Source organism: Brassica rapa, chromosome A03 (assembly GCF_000309985.2).
Source record: "Brassica rapa cultivar Chiifu-401-42 chromosome A03, CAAS_Brap_v3.01, whole genome shotgun sequence".
Taxonomy (NCBI): domain Eukaryota; kingdom Viridiplantae; phylum Streptophyta; class Magnoliopsida; order Brassicales; family Brassicaceae; genus Brassica; species Brassica rapa.
The window spans coordinates 1,798,695-1,820,239 of NC_024797.2; the positions used below are offsets into that span (position 1 = coordinate 1,798,695).

A 21,545-nucleotide genomic window follows, 5' to 3' on the forward strand; every position below is an offset into this window, starting at 1 on the left:
CAGCAAATATGTAGAGCTCTTTACTTGTGCCATCCGTATTGCTGGTTTCTGCTAGCAGCCCATTGGGTTCTGAGTCTTCTGATCTCTTTCAGAACAAGCCTTGCGTAGTTGTTTATGTATTTCCATCAGTTTAATATTAGTGAGCAAAAAAAAAAAAAAAAAACATTAGTGAGCAAACAGCTAAAATAAAATTTCATCCTAAAAACTGTAGTCATCAGTTTGTATTTCTTTCCATGTTGAATTAAATGAATTTTCCCATTATTTAATTTTCAACTAAAAGGATATTTCACAATGATATATTTTTGACACCCCATTATCACTAACTGAAGAGTGCCCTATAATATTACACACACACACAAACAAATTTGTAGCTAAAAAATTATTACAATTTGTTTTGGAAATTATTTGCTGCCAGTGCCAATCATCTGATTCATATTTCCTTTTTAAAAATAAGTTCAATACTTTGTTATGAATAAAATAAGATATGGCCCTATTTACCTTTGAGAATAAAATAAAATTTTGTATACAGACAATTGGAGAAGAATCCAAATATGGCGGGAAAAACAAGAAAATTATTTAGGCTTTTTCCATAGGGTTCATAAAAGTCTGTCACAAGAGGTCCGATTTAATGGAATAGATCCAGTGTTTGCGTGTTTGACACGCTACTTTAGCTGTGTGAACGACCCATTTAGGTTCCTCGAATGAAGAAAATTGATAGACGAAGAGAAATCGAGCTGGAAAATCTCGAGCGAAGAAACCCTAGATCGCGGTTGCTGCCGCTGACGGGGAGAGGATGAACGATCTCCCGATGAACGAGGTGAATGCAATTTGGGATCCTTTTTGTTTGTTTACAGGCTGAGCCGGTATGAGGTAAACTGATATCTCTAATTATGAAAAAAAAAATCTGATATTTAGGAAAATGTTTGGTACGGTCCTTTCACTGGAAACAAGCCCTATGCATAAGGCGTTTATCTATGCTTCTTACGGATGAGAAGGTGTTTCATTTTTTTTTTTTTGAACACAAACTTACTTTCATTCATACTTAATCTTTTTCAATACAATAGATAGAGGGAATTAACCATCCTCTTTGACACCAAGCATAACATACAAAACATAAATAAACTAAGCAAGATAGGTCTTCAATCGAAGATGACAGCGGATGAGAAGGTATTTCATTTATCGATCTAAAAACCAAAGTGGAAGCTATAATCTTTGCTAGGTTTTCTGGAACTAATACCGGAGATATTGACTGGGATGATGGGAAATAGACTAAATAGTTTCCTTATGCATGTGCTATGTTCTTATCAACTTGATTGTTTAGGTCTTGATTCTCTTCATCACAACTTGGTTTTCTTCTTCTTCGTATTGCGCGCTGTATACGGAATCTTATCCGATATAAAACAATCGTAAAGACTATAAACAATGCTCTCATTCATTCCACTATCTATAGAATATCTTGACTTACAGATTTGGTTCATATTGACATTCTGTCTGATGCTGCAGTTTTCAAGCTAATCAATGTCTTCCTCTTCCAAGCAATCTCTTGTGTTGATGACAATGTACTGGAGTTCTTCTTATCATCTCATACTACTCTGGTAAATTTCAGTGATAATTTGTTCTTTGAGTTTCTGAATTCAGGAGTTTTGTCAGCCATTTGTGACTTAAATATGCCCAACACATATAACTATCCCACTTTCTGCACCATAGATGATACATAATAAGTCTTATTTAAGTCTACGTTGGCATTGATAAGTATATGCTACCAGATTTCAGTTTCAAGCTATAGGAGTTTGCTATCCAAGGAAGGTCGTTACAGTTCAATACAGGTATCTCATTTTTTTAGTAGCTAGCAAAAATTGCAGGATGGTAAGTTGTAATAGTCTGATGTCATGTTTTTCTGTAGTGCTGCTTGTTAGTTGTTAATAATTGTGTTGGTTCACTTGTCTGCTGGGACTCATGTACAAAGATGGTTCTGCATATTTTTCTAGTGTCTTGTTATTGGAATAACTAGATGGTTGAAAGAATAAATGATCTACTCCATGATGATTTACCCAATATAGTTTTCTGAAGGTTAAGTTAAAGATATTCTGGAAGATCTATCTGCCATAATATTATATAGGGGAAATCGTCAAAATTATAGACTTTTCTGCATAATTTATTGATTGCTATATCTTTTCACTATTATCTTAAGTTTTGGGGTTTGCAACTTTAATCTCTGTGCTGTTTACATCTATCAGTATATTGTTTATTTACACATTCTAATCCTGCATCTCCAATTGACCAACTTTCCAGCGTATCATTAATATTTTTCTGTTTTATTATAGTATATAGTTTTGGGAGAACTCCTGTGTGTTTTCCCGTTTCTATGAATAAGTGTAGGGATAAAGTTGAAGCTTTGAGGGATAGGGCAGCGTTTCCTTAATGTTAAGTTCTACCAGTTTATAATGAGTACAAAAGGCTTAGGACAAAAGGCAGATCTAAAGGCGACTTGTGAGGTTTACTCATAGATAGCTTTATGTACTTCATTGGAACTTAGTTTAAAGATTTGACTTACCAACCATGTGTTTTAGAGTTCTGCACAGCTTTTTATGATGCTTTTTGTCAAGATTATCTATTATGAATCCTATTATTACGTGTATATTCATGCAGAGATCTTCGTACTTTTTTGGGTCAGGCCATGTGACTTACTTTTCATGCAAAAAGCTTCCCCAGTCTTTTGTCTTTAAACTCGTACTTTCGTGAAAAAATCAAACACTTTGCCTGTTTGCTCTAGCGACTACCTTCTTAAAAGCAACAATGTTATTTTTCAGATTTTCTTATTGTCTTCTGCTTGATGCTTGCTGGTGAGGAAAACGATGAACTAAAAGGAACATGGAGAGTGGCATGGCGACTCTCTCTCTCTCTCTCTCTCTATCTCTTAGTTCTGAGGTTTGTAATTGTAAATGCTTCTTCCCATTTCTTCTTCTAATCACTAGTATACTCATTCAGTACAATCTATAATGCAGCAAATGTGGTTGCTACAAGCACATTTAAACTTACTATGGTAAAAGTATTTCCAAAATTTATGGTCTTCTCTCTGTATTTAGCTATGTTGATTGGTGATATTAAAGGGGCTGTCTAGGGAACATCATATTTTCGAGCACAGCATTCATGAAAAAGATGACACATCCTATCTACCTTTATCACATGACTGGTAAAGTTAGCTAACTTTGTCACTTAAAATAAGTATACCTTTCATACTTTTTTTAAGATTGTTTACTGAATAAATCTTGTTTGTTTGGTTTATAATTTGTGGTTGTTCTGACTTGATCTCCTTTTCATAGTAAAGTTCAAAATTCAAAAAAAAAGGTATAGGTTCAAGAAAATAGGCTCAAGAACCAAGTTGAGAAAGCCACTACTAATACTTTTTGGATGCTAAACACTTCTGTTTTTTAAAACTTAAAACACTTTCTTAAAGTATCTGTAGATGTAGCAAAGATGATGCCTAAATTTACTATTATAAGGAGTGGTTGGTTTATTATTAGTATATGGCTTTTTATCATTTCACTAAATTATAAATTCATCATTAGTCTTCTTGGTTTCTTAAAGATACATCATTAAATACACATTTTCTGTAGTGTTTTTCTTCTTTGCGTTTAGTGAAACTTTACTTATGTTATGTGATTCCTCTTCAACTGTTTTTATTTGTTGATGTTGATATATCCCACTACATGATAGATGTCGTTGTTGCATCCAAAGTAATATATTCATAGAGCTCTTGGATTGCATATTCTTTCATTGTTGGCCTCCATGTTTTTTACTGTCTTTAGCTGTAAAACAACCACCTAAATGACATTTAGTGGTTGCTAGTTAACATAACAACACTTAAGACCATATATATATGCTTTCAGGAACCCTCACTGATGATGATGATGATGATGATGATGATGATAATATCCGAAAAACGAGCATTCTGGTTTCCACTAACTTGTGTAAAGTACCAAGAGTTGAGTATTATACACTTTATTTATGTTTTATCTTGCCTTATATAGATTTTATGGAATTTTGAAGTTTGTTGAAAAGAGCTCAGGTAAATGCATAGGTTGATGAAATGTATATTTACGTTCACATACACTTGGTAAAGGGCTAAGTATGTTCATTGCTGGCATAGAAAGTCCGATATTTTAGACGCGTTGTTTAGAAACTTAGGAGAAGAAGCAATTCAGCTGTTTAGCTGGCGTTTACAACCAAGTTGTTTCGTTTATTTATTAGAAGAGGAGAATGGTTTATGTGATGACATCAATATCTCATAAATAATAATTTGTGATAACCTAGGGCCTTCCTTAATTCTTTAGTATTATCTGTACCTGCTTCCTCAATATTTGAGACTGTGGTCCACTCTGCGAGGAACCCTAACTCAACAAGCAATTCAAATCACTCATTCCCCTATTAAATTAATATTTTTGTGAGAGTTCTTGGTTTAAAACCCCTTTTTGAAAATTCGTAGGCTTTTTTTCTTGCATATGTCTAATGATACTCGTAAGCTTAAACCATTATGAACTCTAGGATGCATGATCCTGGGATTATTTCGCTTATGGCTTTCATTAACTGGCTCCTGATTTGTCTCTATAACTTCACATTAAAAAGTGTTTCAAAAAAAAATAAAAATAAAAACTCTACATGAAAATATTACAAATTTAGTTTCTTACATTTTGGACTATATATAATTGGAAATGTATGCTCAGGAAAGTTATCTTTGTTGGGTAATCTAGGCTTAATTCGTTGCGTGCGTATTCGCTGGTTTATACTCGTAGTGTAGGTATAAATGTGTTGAATGACAATATGGTACTGCAAATCCAAATATGCTCAGAGTATCATATTTCATATTAACCTACAGTTTCTGCACACACTAAAATACCTTCTAGAAACTGGCAGATTTGATGCCCTCATTTGGCAAAGCATCTTCTTGTTTGATTTCTCTATGTTTTCTTAATTAGATTTGGTTTCTTGATATTAGGTTTTGCAGTTTGAAACTATGCACGAAACCTCTGATCTTCATCATATAGAAGACACATAAGAAAAAGACAAGAGCTCGAGATATGACATTGGCTGTAATACTGAGGCGGAGGGAGAAGATCTTTTAGGTTTCAAAGATGGTGGAAATTAGATAATTTTCCGCACCCACCTCTTCCCTAACCAGATCCTTCCTAACGGTCAAAATCTGTCATCATCATCAATAGTAAGTTATCACTGCTACCATGTCCTCCATATTTGTCTGTCCATTTTTAACATCTTCTGTGAAAACAATCTTTTGCTTTGTTACGAATTGTATTTATTTCCACAAAATGAAACGAAACCAATACTGATATGCTTTCAATTTTGCAAATCTTCATGTAGTAAGTTTTCTTCCTAGAAAAAGCATTTGAGGGTGGGAAATTCTGCAAGTATTATCTAAATTTTGCTATATCAGGACTTTCTCATGTGTCAAACATAAAATTACACTGTCATATCAGACCCTCTCTGCATCTTTTATTTGCTGCATAATACATGTATATATATATATATGGACTTGTTTTAGTTTCATATTCTTTAAGCATTCTCATTTTCATAGACAATAGCTCTTAGGGTTATTGCTTGAATTTTGTTTGGTTGGTTAGTTGGTCTTAGCTTTAAGCCTTTAACTGATATGAAAAAAAATACAATAATAATGTAGCTACGCTTATGATATATGAGTATATAAATTAATAAACCATGGAAGTGGATGATGCAAGGAAACCTATTTTGCGTGCCAGTGGAGATGTCTCTCTGGCCACCCTTTTGTTTCCATGTGTTGTTGGCGCTGCCTTCTATTTCAAATCCTTTCTCTTTTTGTTTGTCTCCAATGATTAAAATTATATAACTAACATTTTCGTCGTCCTGTCAGATTCCCTTTATGGCCCTTCTCCTACATCATTGCCTAATCGGAGAAGATCTTTAATTTATGGATTGCATAAAAAAATGATAAAACCCTCTTGCTAATGAGTTGATCAGTAGTGTTTTTCTGTTTGTGTGAAATGAACTGTGAAAAGACCAAGCAATAATTATGTGTAGTTATTCTCCTTGACAAATGCAGGATTTGATACTAGGGCATAGTTTGATGGCTACTTATGAACTACTTCCCAGTTAAAGACAAATTAGAGAAACAGTTGATATGTGTTTGTTCATTAATGAAGACGGCTGTTCTCGAGATGATAAGACAAGAAGAAGAATTTACATTGGTAAGGAGCGTATGTAGGGAATATATAATAGAATAATGATTAGAAAAAATGGAATTGAAAGGTGAAAATGACATATGGTTGTTTTGGTAAGCGCGTATAGGAAAGAAACACGTGAAGATAAAAGAATGCTAGCTAGGTTTAATATAAATAGAAATAATAAGCAGTTAATGGTTGTGAATAGAGGGAAGCAACCAAATCTCAGAGATAGAGGAAGGAGAAAATAAAAGAGACAGATACAAGAGATCAGCGAACATGAGAAGATCTCCTTGTAGTGATGACTCTGGTCTCAAGAAAGGTCCTTGGACTCCTGAAGAAGATGAGAAACTTGTCAACTATATCCAAAAACATGGCCATAGTAGCTGGACAGCTCTTCCCAAGCGTGCTGGTATCTGCTTTGTGTTGTTCTTGTTTTATAGCTTCTCATGTGACTGTATATGTCTCTTTAATTCTCTCTCTCTATAGGTCTTAACAGGTGTGGGAAGAGTTGCAGGCTAAGATGGACTAACTACTTGAGACCTGACATCAAGCGAGGGAGATTCTCTCCAGAGGAAGAACAGACTATCTTGAACCTTCATGCAGTTGTTGGAAACAAGTAATCTTTTGATTCTTTTTTAATTTTATAGTCAACGGTTTTGTGTTCCTGTACTGCTTGCTTATGTTGATAATGTTATAAGGTGGTCAACGATTGCGAACAACTTACCAGGGAGAACAGACAACGAGATCAAGAATTTCTGGAACACCCATTTGAAGAAAAAACTGATTCAGATGGGAGTTGACCCAATGACTCATCGTCCAAGACCTGATATCTTCTCCAGCTTATCTCAGCTTGTGTCTATGTCCTCTAACCTTAGAGGTTTTGTTGATATGCAGCTCCAGTTTCAAACTGATCAAGAGCAAACTATACTGAAACTCCAAACCGAGATGGCAAAACTCAAATTGTTACATGACCTCCTTCAACCACCTTCCATGAATAATAACACTAACCCTAATGACTTTGACACTCGCAGTCTCCTCCACTCTATTGCCTCCTTAAAAGAAACCTATACCACCAGCAATAATCCCGACCTTGGTCCCTATCTTCAGGACTTCAGCAGCATACCATCCCTAGAAACCTTAAACACCAACATGGTACCATCATCTATTTCCCCCCGAGATCTTGAGGACAGTCACTTTAAATTCTTCAGTCAAAGAGATAACTTACCTGTATCTCCAGTCTGGCTCTCGGATCCCTCCAGCTCAAATCAGAGTTTGTTACCTTCTCTTGATCATTCATCTGTTGTGAGTGGTGATCTGATTAGAAACCAATACATTATTGAAGATGTCAATAGCAATCTCATGACCTCTTCAAGCGGTCAAGAATCAGGAGCTTCAGCTTCACCTGTATGGCCTGATCATCTACTGGATGATTCCATATTTTCCAACATTCTTTAGCCTTCGTTGTCTTTTTCAGGTATGTTTTGGAGGAACTCAAAAATCAAATTTGGAGAATGTATTTGCGTATCTATATGTATTGTAGACACATCATATATGTGTGTTCATGTTGTGGAATGTAAAGTACGGTACATGTTTCATAACTCATATATATGCCTGTTGTTATCAATGTTCTTTAGCATATGTTTCTCACCCATATGGCCATATCCGAGTTTATGTTATATAGAGATGATTTTTGTGAAGTGGAGGTCACTTGTAGTTGTAATTAGGGTTTTTCATAATTGTTTGGATCTTTTGTTTTACTTTACTTGCTTGCAAATCGAATTATGTACGAGTATATAGATGTTATAACACTTTTTGTATCAATGTAATTTTAAAGCAAACATCAAACACACTGAGGTTAGAATAGATGTTATACATTGTAGAGTTTGAATATGGATGTGTTTCATTATCATTCATTCATATGATCATTTATCCTTTTTGCTTTGCCAAAAGCAAATAATGGAAGAAATGAAGAAGCATGTGATCGGCTGGCTAACGATAATATAAAAAGGCCAAGTAGATGTTTTAATAATAAAAAAAACGAGAGATGTGATGTCAGATAAGGATCTCTGATTAGGTTAAAGAATAATTTACTCATTGAGCTTTTTGCGGCAAAGATCGAGTGCCTTGAAAATTTTAGTATTGTAATTTCATCCGAATCCAAATGGATCCATTTTTTTTGTCAACTTGTTTTTCACCGTAGTATTTAATCTAAAATATTAATATTTTAATCAATCAACTTTTTTCTTTTTGACGTCAATCAACTTTTTCTGTATATTTATTACTAGCGTAAACTAACAGATTACTAATTTGCTTTGGTGAATCAAATCGCTTTTGAAACGACACCGTTAGGAAATGGGCCTCAGGAACGAAACTAGAAGGCCTTGACCCAATACGATTACACTGACGAAGAGTTTCAATGCATCTTTAATTTCGTTTCGGTCCTCGTAGTTTGCTTGTTTGGAGTTCCAGATTGACTTTGGTCTGAATTGTTTAGCTGTTCTTATTCATGGATTGGTTTCCAAAATAGATAAAAAAATCAACACATAGCAAACAAGTTCAAAACTTTGATATAATAGAAGGTTTAAGAGCTAACACAAAGCAGAAACAAAAAAAAAAGAGACGTTCAAAACGGCGTTTACATGTCCAAATACGACGAGAAACAGACTAGAGAGAAGGAAGTCTCTTGATATTTGAAAATGGTTTTAAGCAGCAACGGGCTTAGCGGCAGCAGAAGAGAGCCTAGACCTCTTCTTGGCCAAACTTTCACTACGGCGATCACGCTGCTCCTTGAGCCTGGAGGCAAGAAGCTTCTGGTAATCAGCTGCGTCAGCGTTAGCCTTGGCGATTCTCTTCTTCTTGTCAGCAATTCTAGCTCTCTTCCTCTGAAGTGTCAAAGGAGTCACAAGCCTTTGGATCTTGGGGGCTTTGCTCACTTCCTTACCTGTTACAAGTTACAACCCCACGGAAAATAAAGATAAAGAGACCATTTATTTATTTCTTAAACCACAAGATCTTGGTTTTGGTTTTTGATTCTCTCTTTACCTTTCTTGTTAGTGAATTTGCGGCGGTAAGTGTTGACATACTTCCTGACATCATCATCCTTTCCGAGGTTGAACAGCTTGCGGATCTTAGAAGCTCTCTTGGGACCTCTCATCCTTGGCTTCTCGGTGTCGGTAAGCCCGGGAAGATCCTTCTCACCCTTCTTGACAATGACAAGGTTAAGAACAGAGAGATCTTGGCTGACAATGCAACCACGGACAGACTTTCTTCTCCTCTCACCAGTCCTCCTTCCGTGTCCTCTGAAACAAGGAGTACCTATTCACACAAACAAGATAACGTTAATTGAAATAAAGAAGAGCAAATAATGAAGCTGTACATATGTTATTAGGTAAGCACCTCGGTGAAGCAAAAGGCGGACACGACCAGGGGTGAGAACTCCCTGTTTCATTGGGAAACCTTGCTTGTCGCAACCTCCCATGATCTTGAAAACGTACCCCTTGAACTCCTGCAAACAGACAATCTCAATAACAACTTCGACGAGAAATAAATAAAATGAAAAATATTAGTAGACATTATTATCACCTCGCCCAAAGCATCACCGCTAACTTCCTGAGAGAGCCTCTTGTCGTAAAAAGCACGGCTGCAACATAACAACGAAAAATCAAACTTAAAATCATTTCTCTACTGGTACCACTAATGTAACGTTCATATCTATTCAGTACTGGTTAGTAATTACATCAAAGATTCACACAGACATCGAATTTCACTATTACAGCAGTTCCAGTTTCTTACTAGGTAAAACAGTAACTGTCACAAGTTCAGGATATGTTCCACATTTACACTCATTAGACAAATGTATGTAACAGAAGAGCTAATCCTAAATCTATAACCATTCAAAACAAATCTGTAGAGAAGACGATGTGATAGGATTCAAAGATCTTACAGCTTTTGATCGTCATCGATCTCGAGCTTCTTCTGGCAACCAGTGGTAGGATTCGCGACGTTGAACTGCGAAACAAAACCAAATCAATCAGATTATCTCAGAGAGAATACAGAAGACGGAGAAGAATGAGATACCTTCATCGTCTTCGATTGAAACTGCCACTACAGAGCTTCCTGCGAGAGAAGATGAAGATATATATCTCGCGGCGCAATTCGGCTAGGGTTTTGTGGAAATGCGCACATGGCCAACTTATACTGGAAACAGATGAGTACCATTACAACCGGCCCAAATATATGGGCTTCATCATCCTGGGCCTATAAGGCCCAAGTATATTTCTCTTTCATCTCTCGAAGTAAAACAAAATAAGTAGGTTCTAGAAAAAGTTGATAAAAAAGTAAAGAAACAAAATAATTATAAATAGTGTTTTCCTTTTCACTGCCCTCTGAAACTTTTTCAACTTCTTCGTCTCTCTCACTTTGCTAAACAACACACACAAGACTGGCTTCCGATGAAGAGTTCACTTCCTCCGGCCTACCGTGGAAGATCGGCGACTAATCGCCACCCATCGCTACCTTCAGCTTCGACCAATTGTCGTAACTTTCGCTCTCCGCCGCTCAATCACCGACAATACCCTAGCTCCAGTTTCCCGCCAAATTACAGACGCGATCGGCCTCCGGCGACGCCGAATTTCATCGTCCAGCTTGTCCACCCGAGAACCCCCGCCGCCGAGCCGTCGCCGTCTTTCTCCGTTAGGAAGCAAGTGATCAGCACCCTCGCTTCGCTCTGCGGAATCCCGGAGGAGTCAGTCCACGTGCCGCAGTTCGGATGCATCGCCGGAAGTTTCAGTTTTCGTCAGTGGGTCGACGCGCTCTCCGCCGTCGTGGCGCTCTGGGAGTACCGCCTCCAGGGGAAAACCCTTTTGGTCCCCGAGCTTGTTGCTAATGTCACCGTCCCGTCAGACATGGAGGAGCTTAGAGACAGGCTTCGTGGTCTCTTCTCGGGTCACGTGCTTTCGATCCTGGACAACGGAGATTGCGTCAAGAAGGTGAGGGCGGAGATAGAGGAGAAGACTCGTCAAGTTGAGTCCTTTTCGTCTAAAAGAGGTATAAAGCTTGAGGCTTTTGAGAGAAAGAAGGCTATTGAGGCGGAGAGAGACTTGGTTGTTAAACGCCTTGAAGAGTTTAAGAATGGTATGAAGAGTATTGTGAGGTTTCTTGAAGGAAGAGATGGAGAAAAAGATGACGTGGCTGTGTTTAGTTTGGAAGGAGACTATGATTGGCCGCGTATTCATAGTTTGATCCGCAGGGAGTGTCGTAGGCTAGAGGATGGGCTCCCTATCTATGCTTACCGTCGTAATATTTTGAAGAGGATTCATGGCGAACAGGTAGTGTATAGATTTGTATATCAAGCTGCTAAGGCTTAGTTTCCTCCTCATTGTATAAATGAATATGTGTTTGGACATTTTTAATTCATTTATTTGTGATCACAGGTAATGGTATTGATTGGAGAAACAGGTTCAGGGAAGAGCACTCAGTTAGTTCAGTTCCTTGCTGATTCCGGAGTTGCTGCTACTGAATCAATAGTTTGCACACAACCAAGGAAAATTGCCGCCTTGACATTGGCTGATCGGGTCAGAGAAGAAAGCAATGGTTGCTACGAGGAGAACTCTGTCCGCTGCACTCCAGCTTTCTCTTCCACCGAGGAGATTAGTTCCAAAGTCGTGTTCATGACTGATAACTGTCTGCTTCAACACTACATTAAAGACCGGAGTTTGCCTGGCGTTTCATGCGTTATTATTGACGAAGCTCACGAGAGAAGCTTGAACACGGACCTTCTTCTGGCGTTGCTTAAAGATCTGATGTGCAGAAGAATTGACTTAAGGCTTGTCATCATGTCCGCCACGGCGGATGCTTACCAACTCTCGGACTACTTCTTTGGCTGTGGGATTCTTTGTGTCACCGGAAGGAACTTTCCGGTGGAGATTATATATTCCCCGAGTGACGCAGAAGGGAGTTCTGGTACCGGACGTATTGCTCCATATGCTGATGATGTTGTTAAGAAGGCGGTGGAAGTGCATAAGACAGAGAAAGAAGGAACCATCCTTGCATTCTTGACTTCCCAAGCAGAGGTTGAATGGGCGTGCGAGAGGTTTATAGCTCCATCTGCAGTTGCTTTACCTTTGCATGGGAAGCTTTCCTTCGAGGAGCAGTTTAGGGTGTTCCAGAACCATCCCGGGAAACGAAAAGTGATCTTCGCCACAAATATTGCAGAGACCTCTCTGACTATTCCTGGTGTCAAGTATGTGATCGACTCCGGGATGGTGAAAGAGAGTAAATACGAACCTAGAACGGGTATGAGCATCCTCAGGGTTTGCCGAGTCAGTCAAAGCTCAGCTCGGCAACGCGCTGGTCGTGCTGGAAGGACAGAGCCAGGAAGATGTTACAGACTCTACTCAAAGCACGAGTTTGAGTCGATGAATCTCAACCAGGAGCCTGAGATTCGGAGGGTCCATCTTGGTGTAGCGCTTTTGAGGATTCTTGCTCTGGGTGTGGACAGCGTGGCGGATTTTGACTTTGTTGATGCGCCTGTCCCTGAAGCCATAGCTATGGCTGTCAAAAATCTTGTTCAGTTGGGTGCTGTCGTTGAGAAGAATGGTGTTCTTGAGTTAACACAGGAAGGGCATTGTTTAGTCAAGCTTGGTCTGGAGCCAAAGCTTGGGAAGTTAATATTAGGCTGCTTCAGACACAGAATGGGCAAAGAGGGGATTGTTCTCGCTGCTGTCATGGCTAATGCCAGTAGTATATTTTGCAGAGTTGGCAGCCTTGATGACAAGATGAAAGCTGATTGCCTAAAGGTATGATTCTGAGCTTCAGGTTAATTTTGCTACAATGATATTTTGCTTCCATAGAATGATTCTGAAGTTTTTCTCTTTTGTCATTTTTCAAGGTGCAATTCTGCAACCCTAATGGAGACCTGTTCACTCTTCTTTCGGTGTACAAAGAGTGGGCATCTCTGCCGCGAGAGAGAAGAAATAAATGGTGCTGGGAAAATAGCCTAAATGCCAAATCAATGAGGAGATGTGAAGACACAGTCAAGGAGCTGGAGATATGCATTGAGAGAGAACTTTCTCTTGTCAGTCCAAGTTACTGGGTTTGGAATCCAACCGAGGGTAATAATAATAAACACGACAAGCGTTTGAAAACGGTTATACTTGCATCTCTCGCTGAAAACGTGGCGATGTACACTGGCTATGATCAGCTTGGGTACGAGGTGGCGTTGACTGGTCAACAAGTTCAGTTGCATCCGTCGTGTTCATTGCTAGCGTTTGGACAGAAGCCAACTTGGGTTGTTTTCGGTGAGCTGCTATCAATTGTCGACCAGTACTTGGTATGTGTAACTTCGTTCGATTTTGAGGCTTTGTCTCTGCTTGATCCACCTCCACCTTTTGATGCGTCTCATATGGATGAGTGGAGGCTCCGAGTGGAAAAGGTGGCTGGTTGTAGCAGCACTCTGCTAAAAAGATTCTGTGGGAAATCTAACTGTGGTCTGCTTTCGATTGTTTCTCGTGCCAGGTTGCTTTGTGTGGATGAAAGGATTAGTATTCAAGTTGATGTCGATCAGAATGAGATTCTACTGTATGCACCTCCCCACGACATGGACAAAGTCTCGGCCCTGGTGAGCGATGCATTGGAGTGTGAGAAGAAGTGGATGCGGAACGAATGCTTGGAGAAGTATATATACCATGGCCGGGGACAAGTACCTATGGCACTGTTTGGTTCTGGTGCTCAGATAAAGCATCTTGAAGTTGATCAGAGATTTTTGACGGCCGATGTATTTTATTACGGCGACAGTTTTGTTGATGACAGAGAGCTTCTGAGGTTCCTGGAGAGGAAAATCGATGTGTGTATCTGCTCTATTCACAAGTTTGCTGGGAACAAGCAAGACTGTGATGAGAAGGACAAGTGGGGTAGGATAACCTTTCTTACTCCGGAATCTGCTATGAAGGCAACAGAGATTCAGAGATTTGATTTCAACGGATCGGTGCTTAAACTGTTTCCATCGCTGGCAACTGGTGGGGGAGGAATGTTCAAGATGCCTTCATTCCCTTCTGTTACAGCTATGATTCGTTGGCCGCAAAGGGAGAGCACTGGCAGAGGCGTTCTTAAGTGCCCATCCGGTGATGTTCACAGCGTATTTAATGGGACCTCTGACATTGTGATAGGAACAAGATACGCCCGCTTTGAGACAGATCAAAGGTTCAGTGATTCAGTCTTGATTACTAATATTGACTCAGGTCTTGTGGAAGCAGACGTTTTAGATGCTTTGGAGTTCTACACGGGGAGAACAGATTTGGAATTTTTCCTGTTGAGAAGAAAGAGCGTGCGGAGTCCACCTCCTACTGTCTGTGCAGATATGCTGCATAAGAGGATATTTGCGTGCATGTCATCGAGCAGTCCAGAGCCGAACTGCGTCCAAGTCAAAGTTTTTGAACCAAAAGAAACAGATTATTTCATGCGAGCGTTGATTACTTTTGATGGAAGATTACACTTGGAAGCCGCGAAAGCTTTGGAGGAGTTAGATGGAGAGGTGCTACCTGGATGCCTTTCATGGCAGAAGATCAAATGCGAGCAAAAGTTTCAGAGCTCCATAATCTGTCCTGCTTCTGTCTACAACATAGTCAAAAGACAACTGAATGCTAAGTTAACAAGCTTCGAGAGACAAAGAGGTAACTTCTACCACCTAATAGTAATAACCTTACAGTGTTATCTGACTACTTCTGAGCATAGGTTTGATATTTCTCTTATATATATTTGTAGGAGGTACTTGGCATCTGGAGCCAACACATGGTGGTGCTTACCGTGTTAGAATATCTGCTTATGCAACAAAACCCATCTCAGAGATGCGGAGATCTCTTGAAGAACTCGTAAGAGGAAGACCCATAAACCATCCAGGCTTAACCCCAAGGGTCTTGCAGCATCTTTCTTCCAGAGACGGCGTTATTCTGATGCGGAGGATCCAACACGAGACCGAAACGTACATTTTACTAGACAGGCACAGTCTCACAGTACGCATCTGTGGATCAGAAGAGAAGATCGCTGCGGCTGAGCAAGAACTGGTTCGGTCGCTTCTGGTCTATCACGAGAGGCAGCAGCTCGAAATCCGCCTCCGAGGTCCTCAGTTACGTCCTGACCTCATGAAGGAAGTTGTGAACCGGTTTGGTCCGGATCTCCAAGGTATCAAGGAGAAGGTAAACGGTGTGGATCTCAAGCTCAACACGCGGTACCATGTTATTCAGGTTCATGGGAGCGTGGAGATGAGGCAGGAAGTAGAAAAGATCGTCTACGAACTTGCACGGGAAGGTAGTGAACCGGGAGGAAAACCAGATGACATTGAAGTTGAATGCCCCATCTGCCTGTGTGAGGTTGATGATGGATACTCTCTAGAAGGATGCTCGCACCTCTTCTGCAAAGCTTGTTTGTTGGAACAGCTCGAGGCATCGATGAGAAACTTCGACGCGTTTCCCATTCTTTGCTCTCACACGGACTGTGGAGCTCCGATAGTACTCGCTGATATGAGAGCGCTCTTATCACAAGAGAAGCTAGACGAGCTCTTCAAAGCCTCCCTGTCCTCTTTTGTAACAACCAGCGATGGTAACTTCCGGTTCTGCTCCACTCCTGACTGCCCTTCCGTTTACCGCGTAGCTGTTGGTCCTCGAGAGTCAGGGGAGCCGTTCATCTGCGGAGCTTGTAACGCAGAGACGTGCAGAAGGTGCCACCTGGAGTATCACCCGTATATCACTTGCGAGAGGTACAAACTGTTTAAAGAAGATCCTGACATGTCGTTGAAAGACTGGGCGAAGGGGAAGAACGTGAAGGAGTGTCCGTTTTGCAAGTCGACGATTGAGAAATCCGATGGGTGTAACCATCTGCTGTGCCGGTGTGGGAAGCATATCTGCTGGGTTTGCTTAGACTTCTTCACTCATCAAGAACCTTGTTATGAGCATTTGAGAGCGGTCCATGGTGGGATAGGAATCTTCGATGAGCTCGGCATCCCCTTGCTTTGAAGTTTGAAAACCGGACCCCTTCAATGTGTAAAATTAGTCTCTAAGCTAAGTCCTTGTAATCTATATATTATGTAACATCTGGTTTGGTTCATGTGTACATATGTCGAGATACTCTGCTTCAGTAGTATTCCTTCTTTAACCAATTACTAGATCATAACCTGACGCCATAATATGAAATGTTTTTGTTACTAGTCTTAGATCTGATTTGTTACATCACTCAATTCAAGTTAAAGCTGTGGATGGTGATGATATTGCTATTGGAAGTTGAAGACATATTCCTACAACAGTTTCAGTGCTAACTTCTTCGCATTATCAAGAAGAAGAAGGAACCAAGACCCGGTTATTCCAAACCGACTGCCATCTTCACTGGTTAGACCGGTTAAATGGAGATTACAACTAAACTTAAGTAACGACTGTGTTGTGTTATATATATCAGAACGTTTCAATGTTTGTAACATTGCGATTTTTGATAAACAAGGAGAAACGAGTGACTGATTTAAACACATAATAGAAAATAAATATCAAAGACAATTAGGCAATAATATTAAACAAGAGAACATATTCATTGAGGTATTTCGTCGAACACCTTAAAGACTATCTTAACAAAGACTAAACCTTTAGAAAATTCACCATAGATCAAAGTACACATTAACGAACTAGACAAAGACAGATAAGTCTTCAAGCTCTTTCACCACGGATTCTCCTAGCGAGCTGGATATCCTTGGGCATGATCGTGACTCTCTTGGCGTGAATCGCGCAGAGATTGGTGTCTTCGAACAACCCAACGAGGTAAGCCTCGGCAGCCTCTTGCAAAGCCGCGACGGCGCTGCTCTGGAACCTCAGATCCGTCTTGAAGTCCTGAGCGATCTCACGGACCAGACGCTGGAAGGGAAGCTTGCGGATGAGAAGCTCGGTGCTCTTCTGGTACTTCCTGATCTCACGAAGGGCGACGGTTCCGGGACGGAATCTGTGCGGCTTCTTCACTCCTCCCGTGGCCGGAGCCGACTTCCTCGCCGCTTTCGTCGCCAGCTGCTTCCTCGGAGCCTTTCCTCCGGTGGATTTTCTAGCGGTTTGCTTGGTACGAGCCATTTGGGTTTATTACTCTTTTTGCTGTTTGGTTTCTGAGAGAATGTGAATTGATGTGCGTAAAGTGAGGATGGGATGTGTTTTTTTATACTGAAGCGAGAGATGATGTGTTTGTTTTTGATCCGTTGGATCTTTTGGATTATTGACGGTTGAGATTGTTTGCATCTATCTATCCGCGTCAATTGTTATGTAACCAATCAGAATAACTTGTGTATCCTTTGATATCCGCGTCATTTATTAATTAACCAATCAGAATGACTTTTAGATTGTTCCGACCTTTTTCGACAAAAAAAAAAACAGCATATATTTTTCCATGGTAAAGGCTGTCGCATGAGACTTTTAGCTTGTAGGCTGCAGTGTTGTTGGGCCTCTCAGACGAGTTAAGTTTTGATTTATAAAACTATTAATGTTATTTTAAATATTTTAAAATATCAGATTGGTATTAAAAAAAATATAAAACTGTGATTATATTTTTATATTATTGAAACTGCGATTCATGTTATGTTATTATTGTGTTATTTATCCAAATGCGAACCATGTTCATACACCCATCTTATTACTTGCCCATTTCAATAAACCAATCATGTAAGATTGAGTCATTGAAACGATAGGATAGATGTTCAAAAAAAAAAATATATATGATAATATGTTTCACACGATCGACATGATCTAAATATTTGGAATGTGCACTTGTGTAATTTATATATATCTGATACAATCTTCAGTTTCTTGAGTTTGAGACAGACCATTTCTTAACGTGCACACTTGCTTTTTGTGCCTACAAATGACGAAACGATTGCACTAAAAGACATGCATGAAAACTAACCATATATGTGAACCAAAAGCAATAGTAGAAATTAGTGTACCTCTTTTTCCCAGTCACATCTCATAACAATAAAAATCAGTATCAGTGTTTGAATCCCGGTTCCTCCGAATATCATACCAGCCCAAATGCCCTATCAACACAATAACAATATAAGCAAGATATAGAGAGCTTTAAGAGCACCATTAACCAAAGGTGCTTAAGGGGTGCTTAGATTGTTTTTAATTAAAAAGAAAAGGAAAGAGAAGAATAAGAAGAAAGAGGAGTGCTTAATTAGGCATCACAAGTATATGTTGCTTGCACTATTCGCAGTCTCCACTGACACGTGGCAGCATGCGATTGATTTTTTTTTTTTTAATCAGAGAAAAAACTAAAAAAAAAAAAATTAGGGTTAATGATGCTATTACAGTAGCTCAATTACCGTAGTTTGTTGGAGGAGTTTTACAAATTAAAAGAAAAGATAAAATGATAAAAAACATGAATGAGAAAATGTAAAAGTTCTTAAATCACAGATTTTTGGAACCTATCAAGAAACTAAAGAGCGGGTGTCACCTTGTTAATCTATCAACATATTCTAAAAAGCAAATAGATAGTTATAATTTTATAATATTAATATTTTTTTTCTTTTAGAACTCATCACGCATTTTACCGATAATGATGCTCTTAAGAGCATCCACAACCATTGGGACTTCATTAAGTATCTAAAAAATAAATTATTAATATTTGATTACAATTACTTTAAGCAATTAATTTTTATTTACCTTTTTAAATTTGAGCTAATATAAAAGTGACACATGAGTTTGTGGGATTTTTTAAGGTCCTTGAAACACATAAGTTTAGAACCTTTTCTGACACTTTTCCTAACTTTTTGCATTTTTAATTATTTTTAACTTTGGAAACTTGTGTTAAAAACCCTCCATTGGAGGTGTTCTTGCAATAATTTGCTAATTTCATATAAAAAAGGAAGATAATATGGGTTACCTTGACACCATACTTGAAAATCCAGCCCATGACAAATCCAAGTGGAAGTCCGATGAAATAATAGCATCCCAAATTTATATATGCCACGAATGATTGCCAACCCGAACCAACAGCAACACCTAATTAAAAGTCACCACACAAGTGTTGAGCGGTTTATTTTGTCATAGCAAAAGAAATTAGATTGTTTTTGTGACGTACCAGAAAGAACCGGTTGGATACTGTTGAGAAGAATAGTAAAGGCTAGAAGAATAGAAAGGTCATTAACTGCTTTTATGATAGTGTCACTTGAAGAGAAGATCCAGCCGATTTGATCATGAAGAAATACTACAAGCATCGAAAATACTATTCCGATGATTAACGACTCTGTCACTGATATGATCATTGCAAATCTTGCTCCTCTTCCATTGCCTGCTCCTAACTCATTCGCCACTCTCACGCTACAAAACCAAGTTAAGTATAAACTTACAAAGGAGTACTACTTATAAGCCATGAACTAGTCTGACTAGAGACATGAACATAACTAGAGTATCTATACGGTGATAGTAAATATAAGAGATTGATTACCCGGTCCCGGCAAAGAAAGCAAGTGGTATCATCATCTCCAAACCATTTATTGACATGCTGCCGATGAAAATTGAAGTTATCATAACTTGATCAGAAATTCACATATAATATATACCAGTCTTCAAAACTATATATTTGACGTACCATATAGACAAAGAGTCGACAGCAATTTTTGTATCCTTCAGATTTCCAGTCATCATTATTAGAATCTTATAATACCAATTCTCCAAGCTGTCTCTCGACAAAAAGACACAGTAAGAAGTTGTATTCGATATGTAAAGCAAACTCGATAAAGTGTGACACAAGTGGACTTTAAAGAATCAATACCAAAGCATGATTCCAGAAGAAGCAGAGAGCTTAGCGAATTCCCATAGTCTGGTGAAAGCTTCAATGGAGAAACCAGTCCAAGTGAGTGGACAACCGCCACAAGTGGCGTACGTAAATAAGATGAGGACATTGAGGCACCATGACACGTTAATAGTAGCCATAGTCCCTATGGGTCCAAGTTTAAGACCATACACAAAAAGCCAGCACACAAATATGTGAACTACAAGTGCCACCCCAGAAGAAAGTGCAACCACCTGGTATAGTAAGAGGATATTAACAAAACACATTTAAAATCGTTAAGTGTTAAGTTCCTGTTTATAATAAATTTTTAACTTAAACTAATTGGTGATAAGTTGATTGATCATTGCTCTTTATATATTAGTTAATTATTTTTTCCAAAAATAGGTGCGAGACTTCATTCATTCAATAACATCAAGGAGCTAATCCGCCCCTTCCGTTACAACCTTTCAAATCTTGATGTAGTTACATACCCTATTCTTGAGCTGACACTGCAAGAATCGGCTGAGAGGAAAATATAAGGCAAACACGAAATGAGTAGGAATGGTCCAAAAGGCCACGGTACCGGAGAGCTTGGCAACGTCTTCAGGCTGGCCGAAGAACTTAAGAATCGGAGACGCAAACAAGTACACAGGAAGGAGTAAGATGGCAAATAAAAAGAGAACGATCCAAGATCGTTGCATATACACTCCCAACATGTCATACTTCTTCGCTCCAAACGCTTGTCCGCACAGCGTCTGCAACGCACTCGCCATTCCAAGCTGCATGTAGTTAATATATTAATCTCTTTCATACATTATAAGGTAGAAAAATTGTTTATATATATGCGTGTGTGTATACAAAGAGGCCGATGCTGAAGCCAATGATGACGTTTTGGACTATAGCAATGGCGGCGAGTTCTAGCTCCCCGAGGTGGCCAGCAAAGGCCTGAGTGATGACGAAGATCGAGTATGTCGAGATTCTGGCGAATATGGCCGGTCCAACGATACGCCATAGCTTCTTCGTCTCCATCCATGTCTCTCTCTTTATGTCTCCGTTTTGCTCCTCCTCCCCATATTGATCCCTCGACTTCTCTATACCTTCTGTTTCATCGTCTCTTTTTGCCATCTTCTTGAAAGTAAAGAATCGCGGACTAGAGTGATGGAGAGTATATGGGGGTAAAGCATATATATATATTGAGTGGAGAGCGGAGACTCCACTGCGGTCATTTTTTATAATCTATTTTTCTGTCGCAATTTAACCAGGAATAGCATATATGCATGCTGCATGTGTGGTTTCTATCAAGACGATGAAAGTAGCAAACTAGCAATAGATTAAATTGAACAAATTCATATGAAGCATTTTTATTAATACAGTCTATATATAGTTGATACCACATGCGGTGCGTCCATTTGTTATATATATATTTATTACGCACTTTGTTTCACAAAAATGTTATTTGATTTTTTTGACACATATTAAAATCATTTTAGAATAATTTTTACCCTTTATCATACACTAATTATCTTTTCTAATTAATTCAATTTT

At 38.9% G+C, this 21,545-nt stretch overlaps 5 protein-coding genes across 8 annotated transcripts; 2 read left to right on the plus strand and 3 right to left on the minus strand.

Moving 5' to 3' along the window:
- The first annotated feature begins 76 nt into the window (after positions 1 to 76).
- On the plus strand, positions 77 to 8,110 carry LOC103855858 (transcription factor MYB92). Of its 4 annotated transcripts, none has more exons than XM_033286912.1 (6): positions 77 to 995; positions 1,168 to 1,826; positions 4,997 to 6,236; positions 6,337 to 6,621; positions 6,699 to 6,828; positions 6,911 to 8,110. In XM_033286912.1, exons 4-6 carry the CDS (start codon positions 6,489 to 6,491, stop codon positions 7,665 to 7,667), a joined length of 1,020 nt encoding a protein of 339 aa, XP_033142803.1. In that variant the 5' UTR covers positions 77 to 995; positions 1,168 to 1,826; positions 4,997 to 6,236; positions 6,337 to 6,488; the 3' UTR covers positions 7,668 to 8,110. The 4 variants fall into 4 exon arrangements, with proteins under 4 accessions (XP_033142803.1, XP_033142802.1, XP_033142804.1 ...); XM_033286911.1 differs by having other exon boundaries at positions 4,997 to 5,218; positions 6,092 to 6,621; XM_033286913.1 differs by having other exon boundaries at positions 77 to 817; positions 916 to 995; positions 1,504 to 1,826; positions 4,997 to 6,621.
- Positions 8,111 to 8,756: 646 nt separating this feature from the next.
- On the minus strand, positions 8,757 to 10,423 carry LOC103855860 (40S ribosomal protein S6-2). The gene is made up of 6 exons (XM_009132903.3): positions 10,290 to 10,423; positions 10,156 to 10,220; positions 9,795 to 9,852; positions 9,609 to 9,717; positions 9,255 to 9,527; positions 8,757 to 9,153 (listed from the first exon to the last, which is right to left on the minus strand). The coding sequence occupies exons 1-6, from the start codon at positions 10,293 to 10,295 to the stop codon at positions 8,915 to 8,917; spliced, it is 750 nt and encodes a 249-aa protein (XP_009131151.2). The 5' UTR covers positions 10,296 to 10,423; the 3' UTR covers positions 8,757 to 8,914.
- Positions 10,424 to 10,564: 141 nt separating this feature from the next.
- Positions 10,565 to 16,413, plus strand: LOC103855862 (ATP-dependent RNA helicase DEAH12, chloroplastic). The gene is made up of 4 exons (XM_033286893.1): positions 10,565 to 11,539; positions 11,645 to 13,009; positions 13,102 to 14,881; positions 14,973 to 16,413. Exons 1-4 carry the CDS (start codon positions 10,664 to 10,666, stop codon positions 16,217 to 16,219), a joined length of 5,268 nt encoding a protein of 1,755 aa, XP_033142784.1. The 5' UTR covers positions 10,565 to 10,663; the 3' UTR covers positions 16,220 to 16,413.
- Positions 16,414 to 16,707: 294 nt separating this feature from the next.
- On the minus strand, positions 16,708 to 17,378 carry LOC103855863 (histone H3.2). Its single transcript, XM_009132906.3, has one exon. It carries the CDS (start codon positions 17,306 to 17,308, stop codon positions 16,898 to 16,900), a length of 411 nt encoding a protein of 136 aa, XP_009131154.1. The 5' UTR covers positions 17,309 to 17,378; the 3' UTR covers positions 16,708 to 16,897.
- Positions 17,345 to 21,200, minus strand: LOC103855864 (protein DETOXIFICATION 28). The gene is made up of 9 exons (XM_009132908.3): positions 20,859 to 21,200; positions 20,492 to 20,779; positions 20,001 to 20,254; positions 19,818 to 19,904; positions 19,674 to 19,730; positions 19,308 to 19,546; positions 19,110 to 19,228; positions 18,172 to 18,261; positions 17,345 to 18,083 (listed from the first exon to the last, which is right to left on the minus strand). Exons 1-9 carry the CDS (start codon positions 21,123 to 21,125, stop codon positions 18,027 to 18,029), a joined length of 1,458 nt encoding a protein of 485 aa, XP_009131156.1. The 5' UTR covers positions 21,126 to 21,200; the 3' UTR covers positions 17,345 to 18,026.
- Positions 21,201 to 21,545: the final 345 nt, after the last annotated feature.

Excerpts from the sequence above, each read along its gene's own strand:
- LOC103855862 (XM_033286893.1), top strand. The coding sequence starts at position 10,664 with ATGAAGAGTTCACTTCCTCCGGCCTACCGTGGAAGATCGGCGACTAAT. Across the intron at positions 11,540-11,644 it reads AGAGGATTCATGGCGAACAG|GTAATGGTATTGATTGGAGA; the intron begins GTAGTGTATAGA and ends TTGTGATCACAG. Across the intron at positions 13,010-13,101 it reads TGAAAGCTGATTGCCTAAAG|GTGCAATTCTGCAACCCTAA; the intron begins GTATGATTCTGA and ends TCATTTTTCAAG.
- LOC103855864 (XM_009132908.3), bottom strand. The coding sequence starts at position 21,125 with ATGGCAAAAAGAGACGATGAAACAGAAGGTATAGAGAAGTCGAGGGAT. Across the intron at positions 20,255-20,491 it reads AGTGTCAGCTCAAGAATAGG|GTGGTTGCACTTTCTTCTGG; the intron begins GTATGTAACTAC and ends TTACTATACCAG. Across the intron at positions 18,262-19,109 it reads TTTTCAAGTATGGTGTCAAG|GGCATTTGGGCTGGTATGAT; the intron begins GTAACCCATATT and ends TTGTGTTGATAG.
- LOC103855863 (XM_009132906.3), bottom strand. The coding sequence starts at position 17,308 with ATGGCTCGTACCAAGCAAACCGCTAGAAAATCCACCGGAGGAAAGGCT.
- LOC103855858 (XM_033286912.1), top strand. The coding sequence starts at position 6,489 with ATGAGAAGATCTCCTTGTAGTGATGACTCTGGTCTCAAGAAAGGTCCT. Across the intron at positions 6,622-6,698 it reads AGCTCTTCCCAAGCGTGCTG|GTCTTAACAGGTGTGGGAAG; the intron begins GTATCTGCTTTG and ends CTCTCTCTATAG. Across the intron at positions 6,829-6,910 it reads CATGCAGTTGTTGGAAACAA|GTGGTCAACGATTGCGAACA; the intron begins GTAATCTTTTGA and ends TAATGTTATAAG.
- LOC103855860 (XM_009132903.3), bottom strand. Across the intron at positions 9,718-9,794 it reads GCGGTGATGCTTTGGGCGAG|GAGTTCAAGGGGTACGTTTT; the intron begins GTGATAATAATG and ends GTCTGTTTGCAG. Across the intron at positions 9,154-9,254 it reads CAAATTCACTAACAAGAAAG|GTAAGGAAGTGAGCAAAGCC; the intron begins GTAAAGAGAGAA and ends AACTTGTAACAG.